This window comes from Oncorhynchus mykiss, chromosome 2 (assembly GCF_057628025.1).
Source record: "Oncorhynchus mykiss isolate SJ-2025 chromosome 2, ASM5762802v1, whole genome shotgun sequence".
Taxonomy (NCBI): Eukaryota; Metazoa; Chordata; class Actinopteri; order Salmoniformes; family Salmonidae; genus Oncorhynchus; species Oncorhynchus mykiss.
The window spans coordinates 51,260,711-51,271,895 of NC_143023.1; the positions used below are offsets into that span (position 1 = coordinate 51,260,711).

General features: G+C 46.9%; 1 protein-coding gene across 1 annotated transcript in view; it reads right to left on the reverse strand.

Moving 5' to 3' along the window:
- The window catches only part of LOC110491276 (protein unc-119 homolog A), a 51,756-nt gene extending 41,025 nt beyond the window's left edge, over window positions 1-10,731 (reverse strand). The window contains exon 1 of the mRNA XM_021564629.3: window positions 10,232-10,731. Coding sequence (XP_021420304.1) covers window positions 10,232-10,355 — 124 coding nt within the window. The 5' untranslated portion in view covers window positions 10,356-10,731. The remainder of the gene's footprint in view (window positions 1-10,231) is intronic.
- Between the last annotated feature and the right edge of the window lie 454 nt (window positions 10,732-11,185).

Consider the following 11,185-nt stretch of genomic DNA (forward strand, 5'->3'; position numbering starts at 1 on the left):
TTTTATATCTTTATGTTTGAAGCCTGAAATGTGGCAAAAGGTCGCAAAGTTCAAGGGGGCCGAATACTTTTGCAAGGCACTGTATATCTCACTGATCATCCCCAAAGCCAACACCTCATTTGGCCTTCCAGTTATCTGCTGCCAGTGACTGGAACGAATTGCAAAAATTGCTGAAGTTGGAGACTTTTATTTCCCTCACCAACTTTAAACATCACCTATCTGAGCAGCTAACCGATCACTGCAGCTGTACATAGTCCATCTGTAAATAGCCCACCCAATCTACCTACCTCATCCCCATACTGTTTTTATTTTATTTACTTTTCTGCTCTTTTGCACACCAGTATCTCTACTTGCACATCATCAGCTGCTCATTTATCACTCCAGTGTTAATCTGTTAATTTGAAATTATTCGCTCCTATGGCCTATTTATTGCCTACCTCCTCATGCCTTTTGCACACGCTGTATATAGACTTTCCTTTCTCTACTGTGCCATTGACTTGTTTGTGCTATTGGCTTGTTTGTTTATTCCATGTGTAACTCTGTGTTGTCTATGTCACACTGCTTTGCTTTATTTTGGCCAGGTCGCAGTTGCAAATGAGAACTTGTTCTCAACTAGGCTACCTGGTTAAATAAAGGTGAAATAAAAAAATAAAATATAAATCCTCGGATGCCAGGTGGTTGTGTATCTTGATGACATCCTGGTATACTCGGCTACCCTGGAGGATCACATCTCTCACCTTCGAGCAGTCCTGGAATGCCTCCTTGCTAACCACCTGTTCGTCAAGGCTGAGAAGTGCCAATTTAATCAGAAGGCTGTTTCCTTTTTAGGCTACCAAATCAGCCTGCAGGGAGTGAGGATGGATGACAAGAAGGTAGATGTGGTTAGGTCATGGCCAGTCCCAACCACCATAAAGGGGTTAGAACAGTCTTTTGGGTTTGCAAACTTCTACCGCTGTTTCATCAGGAACTTCCGCTCCGTTGCCGCCCGTCTCACCGCTCTCCTCAGCCGAGGCCTTCCATCTCCTCAAGGGACGTTTCACCTCCGCCCCATTACTCAAACACCCAGATCACACGATATCCTTTGTGGTGGAGGTGGACGCTTCAGAGGTGGGCAGTTCTGTCTCAACAACAGGGTAATCCACAGAAATTGTATCCGTGTGCATATTACTCTACAAAACTGTCCCCTTCAGAGAGGAATTACGACATTGATGATCGAGAGCTCCTGGCGGTGAGTAGTAGAGGAGTAGAGACACTGGCTGGAGGGTGCCAAGGAACCATTCGTCGTCCTAACCGACCATCGGAACCTGAACAGCGAGGAGGCTGAATCTGTGCCAAGCAAGGTGGACATTCGCCAGGCTTTGGAGAGGGAGTCCGCACCAACTAATTGTCCTCCCGAGCGCACCTACGTTCCCACAGGGATTAGGGACCGGCTGCTGACCTGGGCACACACAGCTGTCGTCGCTGGACATCCAGGTATTTCTTGCACTACCCAGTCTATCCCCGAGAAGTACTGGTAGCCCACCCTGGCACTCGCTACGTCACTCGCTACGTCAACTCCTGTTCCGTATGTGTCCAAACCAAATCCCCCCGGAACTCTCCAGCAGGAAAACTCCTTTCTGTGCCTCAGCATCCCTGGTCCCGTCTATCCATTGACTTTGTTACTGATCTCCTCTCTGACTGTTTCACCACCATTTTGGTGGTTGGGGATAGACTTTCAAAATCCTGTTTAATCCCTCTTTCTGGTCTCCCTACTGCTCTCCAGGTTGATGAGGCACTATTCAAACAGGTCTTGCAATATTATGGTCATCCGGAGGACATCGTCTCCAACCATGGGCCTCAATTCACATCACGCGTATAGAGAGCATTTATGGAGAAGCTCGGGGTCACGGTCAGCTTCACTTCCAGGTATAGGCCTCAGGTGGAGAGGATGAACCAGGAGGAGGGGGAGGTTCCTGAGGAGTTATTGTCAGGTCCGGCAGGGAGAGTGGGCTCGATTCCTTCCATGGGCAGAGTACGCCCAGAACTTGCTACCTCACTCCTCCACTGGGTTGACCCCCTTCCAGTGTGTTCTGGGTTTTCAGCTGGCCCTGGCTCCGTGGACCCCGGGCCAGACCGAAGCTCCTGTGGTTGATGAGTGGTTCAGGTGTGCAGAAAAAGTGTGGCGCGATGCTCACGTGAGACTCCAGCGTGCCATCCACCGTCAGAAGGAGCAGGAAGAATACCACCAGTGCCCCCCCCATGTATCACCCTGGGGATTGTCTGGCTCTCTACCAGGAATCTCCCACTCCGCCTGGCCAGCAAAAAGCTGAGCCCCCGGTTTGTGGGGCCATTCAAGTTTATCCGAAGGGTGAACGAGGTGACATATAGGCTACAGATTCCCAGTGACTATCGTATGTCACCTTTTCATGTCTCCCTTCTCAGGCCGGTGGTTCCTGGTCCAATGATGCTGTCCCCCCTGGACATCGAGGGGGGTCCGGCCTATGCCGCCAGATCTCTGCTGGACCTCCGACGTCTTGGGGATGGCTCCAGTACATGGTGGACTGGGAGGGGTATGGTCCAGAGGAGCGGTGTTGGGTTCAAGTGGAGAACATTCTGGATCTCAACACCATCTGTGGATTGGTATCAGGGCTATACTGATAACTCGAGCTTGGTTTCAAAACCATACCAAACCATCTTTGGTATAGTGTCACCATAATATTTAACTTGAGGAAGTGTGATAATCATTAGGATATTTTAGTGATCAGCAGTAGACGTCCTAAATGCCCACCAGCCTTCAGATTTGAGCTAAACAGTGCACTTGCACTTCAGATGTGTTTTAATGCTATGGATGCAAAAGTTAACTTATTTATTTCCAAACGGCAAGTCTTACATTAAATAGGTGCAATATTTTTTACTTATGCATTTGGTAATATTCAATTAATACGCACACAAACCATTTGAACAAAAGCATTCACTGTGAAAGTTGATACATGTATGCCCTGGTGGATGCGTGGCTGACCCACCAGCCACGCATCCACCACACCCTGACCTTCCTGTGGCTTTCCTTCCTGTGGCCTCGGAATACCCCCTTACCATCTTGCTTGAGGATGGCAACTCTAATAGAGGAGTTGGTTGAGACACTGAGTCTCAAACAACTTCTGTATTGGAGTTGCCATCCTCGAGCAAGAAGCACATTATGTAAAAAATACAAATACTATTCCGTTTTTTTTAAACTTAATTTTAAAAAACAGTGGACTTTTGAACTTTATAAATAACAAATTCACACAGACAAATGTCAACATGAGTTTTCATAATACAACAAGACTTCTATGAAGCTATGGCTGCAGTAAGCTCTAATAACTGTAATGTGCCATGTGAAAATTATACACATTTTTAAAGGCCAATATTATATGATTGCGTACCTCGCTAAGAAAACACACAGCGAAAAGGAAAAGGGGATACAGTGCATTCGGAAAGTATCCAGACCCCTTCACTTTTTTCAACATTTTGTTACGTTACAGCCTTATTCTAAAATTGATTAAATTGTTTTTTTTCCCCCTCATCAATCTACACACACAATACCCCATAATGACAAAGCAAAAATAATTGTTTAGAAATGTATATAAAATACAAAAAAATATACATTTACATAAGTATTCTGTCACGACTTCCGCCGAAGTTGGTGCCTCTCCTTGTTCGGGCGGCGTTTATGTGCTCTGGAATTTTGTTCTCCTTGATGGAAGATTGTTTATTGAGTAAAGTTACGATTATTACTCATCTCTGTGTCCTGCGCCTGACTCTGCCTTACCCACCGAGACTATTGACAGAAACACGCACCACTAATGGAGTCAGCAGGTGCACACAGCCCTCCACTACCTGTGGAGGAGTGTGTCCAGCAGCACGCAACTATGTTGCAAAGTCTCGGCACAGCCATGGATCGCGTGCTGCAAACCATGGAGCGATGGGAGAGAGGGGATTTTCCAGAAACCCCATCATCATCACCCCAGCTCCCACAACAACCCACACCGCTGTCCACCCCTCCTTCACCTGGATCCAGTGGGATTCGGCTTACGCTCCCGAGGGTATATGATGGAACGGCTGCCGGGTGCCAGGGGTTCCTACTCCAGCTGGAGCTCTACCTGGCAACTGTTTACCCGACTCCTTCGGGACGCGATAGTGTGAACGCCCTCATCTCCTGTCTGACTTGTAAAGCACTGGAATGGGCCAACGCCATCTGGGGAAGGGAAGGACCGACGTTGGACAACTATTAAAATTTCACCCGCCGCTTCCGGGCGATTTTTAATCCTCCAACTGAAGGGAGAGCAGCGGGGGAACGCTTGTATCATCTCAGACAGGGCATGTGGAGCGCACAAGACTTCGCTCTGGACTTTTGAACTCTGGCCACCGGCGTGGGATGGAATGAGCGGGCCCTGATCGACCACTAAAGGTGTAGTCTACGCGAGGACATTCGTAGGGAGCTAGCCTGCAGGGGAACCACCCTTACCTTTGACCAGCTGGTGGACCTCTCCATCCGGCTGGATAACCTTTTGGCCTCCCACGGACGTCCGGATCCGGGTCCGTCAGTTCCGTCCCCCAGCACCACCGATTGGGAAATTACAACCCCTACCCGTTCCACAACGGCCGTGGTTACACCTATCGGTCGATTTCGTGACGGATCTTCCTCCGTCTCCTTCCTTTGCCCGGTCTCCCTATGGCTTCACAGACTTTGGAGGCCCTGTTCACCCACCTCTTCCGGCACTACGGGGTGCCTGAGGATATAGTTTCTGAGTGGGGTCCCCAGTTCACGTCGAGGGTCTGGAGGGCGTTTATGGAACTCCTGGGGGTCTCGATCAGCCTCACTTCAGGTTTTTACCCCGAGAGTAACGGGCAGGTGGATAGAGGTAACCAGGATGTGGGTAGGTTTCTGAGGTCCTATTGCCAGGACCGGCAGGGGAGTGGTCGGCTTTCATCCCTTGGGCAGAGATGGCCCAAAACTCCCTCCACCACTCCTCCACCACTCCTCCACTAACCTATCTCCTTTTCAGTGTGTACTAGGTTATCAGCCGGTCCTGGCACCGTGGCATCAGAGCCAGATCGAAGCCAGATCTCTCCAGAGATTTTTGATCAGGTTCAAGTCTGGGCTCTGGCTGGGTCACTCAAGGACATTCAGAGACTTGTCCCTAAACCACTCCTGCGTTGTCTTGGCTGTGTGCTTAGGGTCGTTGGTGTGCTTAGGGTCGTTGTCCTGTTGGAAGGTGAACCTTCGCCCCAGTCTGACGTCCTGAGCGCTCTGGAGCCCAGTACCTGCTGCTGAGAAACATCCCCACAGCATGATGCTGCCACCACCATGCTTCACTGATGGTGGAAGGTTTCTTCCAGACATGACGCATGGCATTCAGGTCAAAAAGTTCAATCTTGGTTTCATCAGACCAAAGAATCTTGTTTCTCATGGTCAGAGTCCTTTAGGTGCCTTTTTGAAAACTCCAAGCGGGCTGTCATGTGCCTTTTACTGAGGAGAGGCTTTCGTCTGGCCACTCTACTGAAAAAGGCCTGATCGGTGGAGTGCTGCAGAGATGGTTGTCCTTCTGGAAGGTTCTCCCATCGCCACAGAGGAACTCTGGAGCTCTGTCAGACTGACCATCGGGTTCTTGGTCACCTCCCTAACCAAGTTCCTTCTCCCCTGATTGCTCAGTTTAGCTGGGCGGCCAGATCTTGGAAGATTATGGGTGGTTCCAAACTTCTTCCATTTAAGAATGATGGAGGCCACTGTGTTCTTGGGAACCTTCAATGTTAGACATTTTTTGGTACCCTTCCCCAGATCTGTGCCTCGACACAATCCTGTCTCGGAGCTCTACGGACAATTCCTTCAACCTCATGGCTTGGTTTTCACTCTGACATGCACTGTTAACTGTGGGACTTTATCTAGACAGGTGTGTGCCTTTCCAAATCATGTCCAATCAATTGAATTTACCACAGGTGGACTCCAATCAAGTTGTAGAAACATCTCAAGGACGATCAATGGAAACAGGATGGACCTGAGCTCTTTTTCGAGTCTCATAGCAAAGGGTCTGAATAGTTATGTGAATAAGATGTTTTTTTTATTTGTAATACATTTCACATTTTTTCTAAAAACCTGTTTTCTCTTTGTCATTGTGGTGTATTGTGTGTAGATTCCTGAGGATTTTTTAAAATCCATTTTAGAATAAGGCTGTACTGTACCAAAATGTGGAAATAGTGAAGGGGACTGAATACTTTCCGAATGCACTGTACCTAGTCAGTTGCACAACTGAATGCATTCAATCAAAATGTGTCTTCTAACCCATCCCCTCTTAATCAGAGAGGTGCAGGGGGCTGCCTTAATCAACATCATCGGCTCCCGGGAGCAGTTTTTGTGGGGTTTAATTGCCTTGCTCTTGGGCAGAATGACAGATCTTTACCTTGTCGGCTCGGGTATTCGATAAAGAAACCTTGTGGTTGCAACATTATTTTTTGACATTTTGCTATGCTGAGCGAAATTCGTATCCTATTGCGTCACCATCTGCTCCTGTCTCTCCTCGGCCCTAGACTTGGACCATCTATTCCAGCCCCTCTGCTGAACGTCGCCCCTGTGCAACTCGAGCCTGGCCCAGGGGAGCACCTTTATCCGTAGATCATGTTCTTTCCCTCGGCTAGTCTGATGATGAGCAACACATTTTATAAATTGATTATCAATATAGGACGCAAGCTACTAATATACTTTTGTTTTTTTAAATGTTATGTAAATTGCAAGTAATTAAAAGTAATTACTGAAGTTATGAATGGGTACTGCTAATCCTGTAGCTTTATCAGTAGAATATTTGCATTAGCTACTACAGAGCCATTTATTTTGTGTGTGTGTATATATATATAATATAGCTCTGGCTATACTAGCAAACAGTTATCGACTAGCAAACAGTTATGTTATAAAATACATCAGTTCGTAAATCACCGCTTGTAAACCTTATTTGGTTGACATGTTGAAGATAATAGCAAGGGGCTGGAACTCAAATCGCCAGCAGGCTGGCCCACATGGGCCAAGCTTGCAGTACGTCACCAAAATGTGTGTAGATTCCCTGAATGGGAAAATTGCGCCACACAGTTACCAAAAAACAGTCGCTTTCAAATTAGGGATTTCATGACTTGTTAAGGTAAAACAGTAATTCTGCTCATAGATGATGCATGTATGAACTACACATTGACATATCCAGCCTAAAGCGGGATGTTTAAAACATACTAACGTAGTTTAGCCCAATTTGCTAAAGTCCCGCAGCATGTCTTTAAAGGACAAGAACAGTGAACTGTCACGAACCAGCTCGTAACAAAAAGGGAGACTGTGGAGATATGGAATAACAAAATATATTTATTAACTGAGGTAACCTAAATACAATTAATGGGGTGTGTAGTCAGTAATCAGTAGTGTAAGTGAGTGGTTGCATACATAGATGTGCTAATGAGAGGTGTTGAAAGGTGCCAAAGCAAACAATCGAAAAGGTTACAAAAATGCCACAACCAAAATCCGACAGTGTGTCTGCATGGAGAGAGTCTCCTCAATGAATGGGGAAAAGGTGTATTTATCCCGGGTGTGTCCCATTTTGCTGACGACCCTCCCAGCTCCGCCCACCGACATCCTAATAAGGAAAACAAGAGCAAAGAGAAAGAATTCGGCAGACAGAGTGGGAGGGTCGTCACAGAACTAAATGAAAGTCACTGACTGTCAGACTCCTTTCTTGTCCATTGTGTGCTCTGTCAGAACTCAATAAACTCACACACAAACACTCACTGTAAGGCGTCCTTCTCTCTCTCTGTCGGTCTCCCTCTTTCTCTCTGACTGGAAGAAATGGTGCCAGCCTCTGAAAGAGTGAGATCCCTTTGTTCTTCAGGGGACAGAGGACACAAGGCCAGCAGACAGGCAGACAGCGAATGAGCCAGCTAGCAAGCCAACGAGGCAGGCAGACAGACAGCCAGGCGGACAAATGGACAGAGAGAGACAGACTCTTCCTCCTGACTGACACAGAGAGGACTGTCTGTGTGTGTGTGTTCCTGTTAGGCCACAGAGAGATAGGCTGCTGTAACCATGGAGAGATTTTTCAAGATGCTGCAGCCATCCAAGCATGACTCCCCTCTCGTCCCGACACCCCCCGAGTTGGAGCTTGTCCCGGCCTGGGAGTTGGGCTCATTAGGGTATTCCCAGCTGGACATTGTTCAACACTACTCTTGTTCTGTTTCTATGGCAGTAGCACTGTATAAGAAAGGGTTCTCTGACCAGGTAGAACCTTTTCACCTAACAAATAACCATTTTCTTTCATAGAAAGAAATTGGGGCGGCAGGGTAGCCTAGTGGTTAGAGTGTTGGACTAGGAACCTAAAGGTTGTATGTTCAAATCCCGAGCTGACAAGGTCGTTCTGCCCCTGAACAGGCAGTTAACCCACTGTTCCTAGGCTGTCATTGAATATAAGAATTTGTTAACTGAGTTAAATAAAGTTAAAATAGAGAAGATGTTAAAAAAATGTTCTGAATTTCTGGATAAAAAAGGTTCCATGAGGAACTCTCATCCCTGTTGTGCAGAGGAAGAATCCTAATTTATAAGTGGCTGGCTGGAGGTCAGAATGCTATCCAGAACAGAAGCTGCTCCAGTTTCAACTGTTCTGCCTGCGGCTATGGAACCCTGGTGTGCTACCTGTCGCAGACCTGCTGTTTTCAACTCTCTAGAGACAGCAGGAGCAGAGAGAAGAGAAGATGTCTCTGAATGACCGGCCAACTGACATTTACTCCCGAGGTGCTGACCTGTTGCACCCTCGACAACCACTGTGATTATTATTATTATTTGACCCTGCTGGTCCTCTATGAACATTTGAACATCTTGGACATGTTCTGTTATAATCTCCACCCGGCACAGCCAGAAGAGGACTAGCCACCCCTCATAGCCTGGTTCCTCTCTAGGTTTCTTCCTAGGTTCTGGCCTTTCTAGGGAGTTTTTCATAAACACCGTGCTTCTACACCTGCATTGCTTGCTGTTTGGGGTTTTAGGCTGGGTTTCTGTATAGCACTTTGAGATATCAGCTGACGTTATAAATAAATGTAATTTGATTTGATTAAGTTAAACAACAACCAGCAGTTTATAGGCTACGTGTGAGGGGATGGAGGGGTGTTTGGATGGGCATCAAATGGCACCCTATTCCCTACATATATAAGGAACAGGGTGCCATTTGGGACATCACCTGTTGTGTAAGAAGGTATTACTTAAAATAGTCAAGGGCCCTACAGGCCACCTGTTACCTAACTTCCTGGAGGTTAGTGGGGTTAGGGCATCAGAGATGGATAGATATAGCTGCTAAACCACTCTCTCTCTCTCCACGATGCATTCGAAAAGTATTCAGAAACCCTAACCTTTTCCACAGGAGTCACTACAGCGTGACGGGACAAGGACATCCCAGCCAGCCAAACACTCCACTAACTCAGACGATGCTGGGCCAATTGCGGGTGGTCTCATTGGTCTCCCGGTCACAGCCGGCACAAGTCTCGAACCAGTATTTGTAGCAACGCAGTTTGCACTGCGATGCAGTGTCTTAGACCACTGCGCCACTCAAGAAAGTTTTTAATGCTTATCAATTGCCTTGCACAAAGTATCAAAATACTAAAATATTACACAGGCCTCTTAAAGAATTTAATTTAAATGTTACATGTATTTTTTGTTCACAGAAACATTGAGAAAATATGGAAAAACAAATAATGAAATGTTAATTATATAAAGCAGCCCCTGTAATCATCTGCCAGAGAGTAGCCCCAATCTGCCCGAGCCCCAAGTAATACATTTGGGACAGATAACTCACACCTGAATCGGCCCGAGCTCAATCCCCACATCGTAGACATAAGTAATACTGCTGAAGGCGGCCCAGACTCGGGTTAATGACTTCGGCCGAGTCTGACTCTCATCGAATCGGCCCAAATTCACTGTGCTAGCTGGGCAGTTTCCAGTAAACATCAGCTGTTGACAATCTATTGATTAACCAGAGAAGATGGAACGTGCTTACATTGTTGCAATGAATGCATGAACAGCGTGGAAGGGAAGGAAACTGTCTAATAAAAGAAACACCCTCTTTGCAACACTTTGCTTAGGCCGCTTCACACTTCATTCACTGAATGAATGGGGTTTTATGTGTGTCTTATTACTAGGCTACCAAAAGCAGCCAGTCAATCGGTAAGCCTAGTGTGGCGTATGGACTATCGAACTTACTCTCGGTGATCTTCTGCAAGCCCAATACGTCCTCGGGAGTGATCGCCATGTTCCCGAGCAGTTCCTCTTCCGTGGTCGCCGGTACCCCCACATCCATTGAGTTGCAGCCTTTTTTGACTTTCATTGTTGCTGTTGGGTTCTGGTTTGCGCTCGGGCTCGCAGTGAACGTTGATGTTGTTACTGCTGCTTCCTCCGGTATCTCTTCTGACACAGCAACTGCCAGGATTATTACCGGTGGACTTCTTAGCGCTCAACGGTCCCGGCTGTTGCTTCTGCTGGTGCAAGAATAGCTAATTCTCTGTCCCTCCTCCCACTTCTCCTAGCCCATGCCTGTAAGATACAAAACAGTCATCCTCCCTCCCTCCCTCCCTCTCCAAAGCCTGCACAGCTGCTGTCTGTAGCTCCTTGGTGCTTAATTCAAAGCCCTTCTTATTTCTGAGTTGAAGTCTGCCGTCTGCAGGAGATGATACTGCTATAGAGTTGCTCTCTCTCCTCCTAACATCGAACAAATCCACCTACAGCGCACTGTATGGCTGAAACAGTCTCTGGTGGGGTCGTCTGCGGGCTTGCAGCTGCCTCGTAAAGATTGCAAGGCAAAGTGAGCGTTGTGCCTGTTCGTCGTAATTGGAAAAAGGGAAGTGGCACTGGTTGAGATCCAAATGCCCAAACTGCAGCTTCTCCACTAACACGTTGCATTTAAAAACAATGCAAGGATTTAGAGATCTGATATATTGTTTGATCCCTTTTGGGCGCTACCCCTATCTCTCAATTATGTATGGTCCATTTGGATGTCAATCCAAAAATGTTTTGCCATGTAAGCTTAAAGGATACTGCCTACTGATTTCCATCAAGAGAAGTCAATTAGGCCTATTGGTTTGTCAGAGGACCAAACAGATACATTAATCATGTGGGGTAGGCCTATAAACCTATATATCCTACATTTCTCGAGATTCT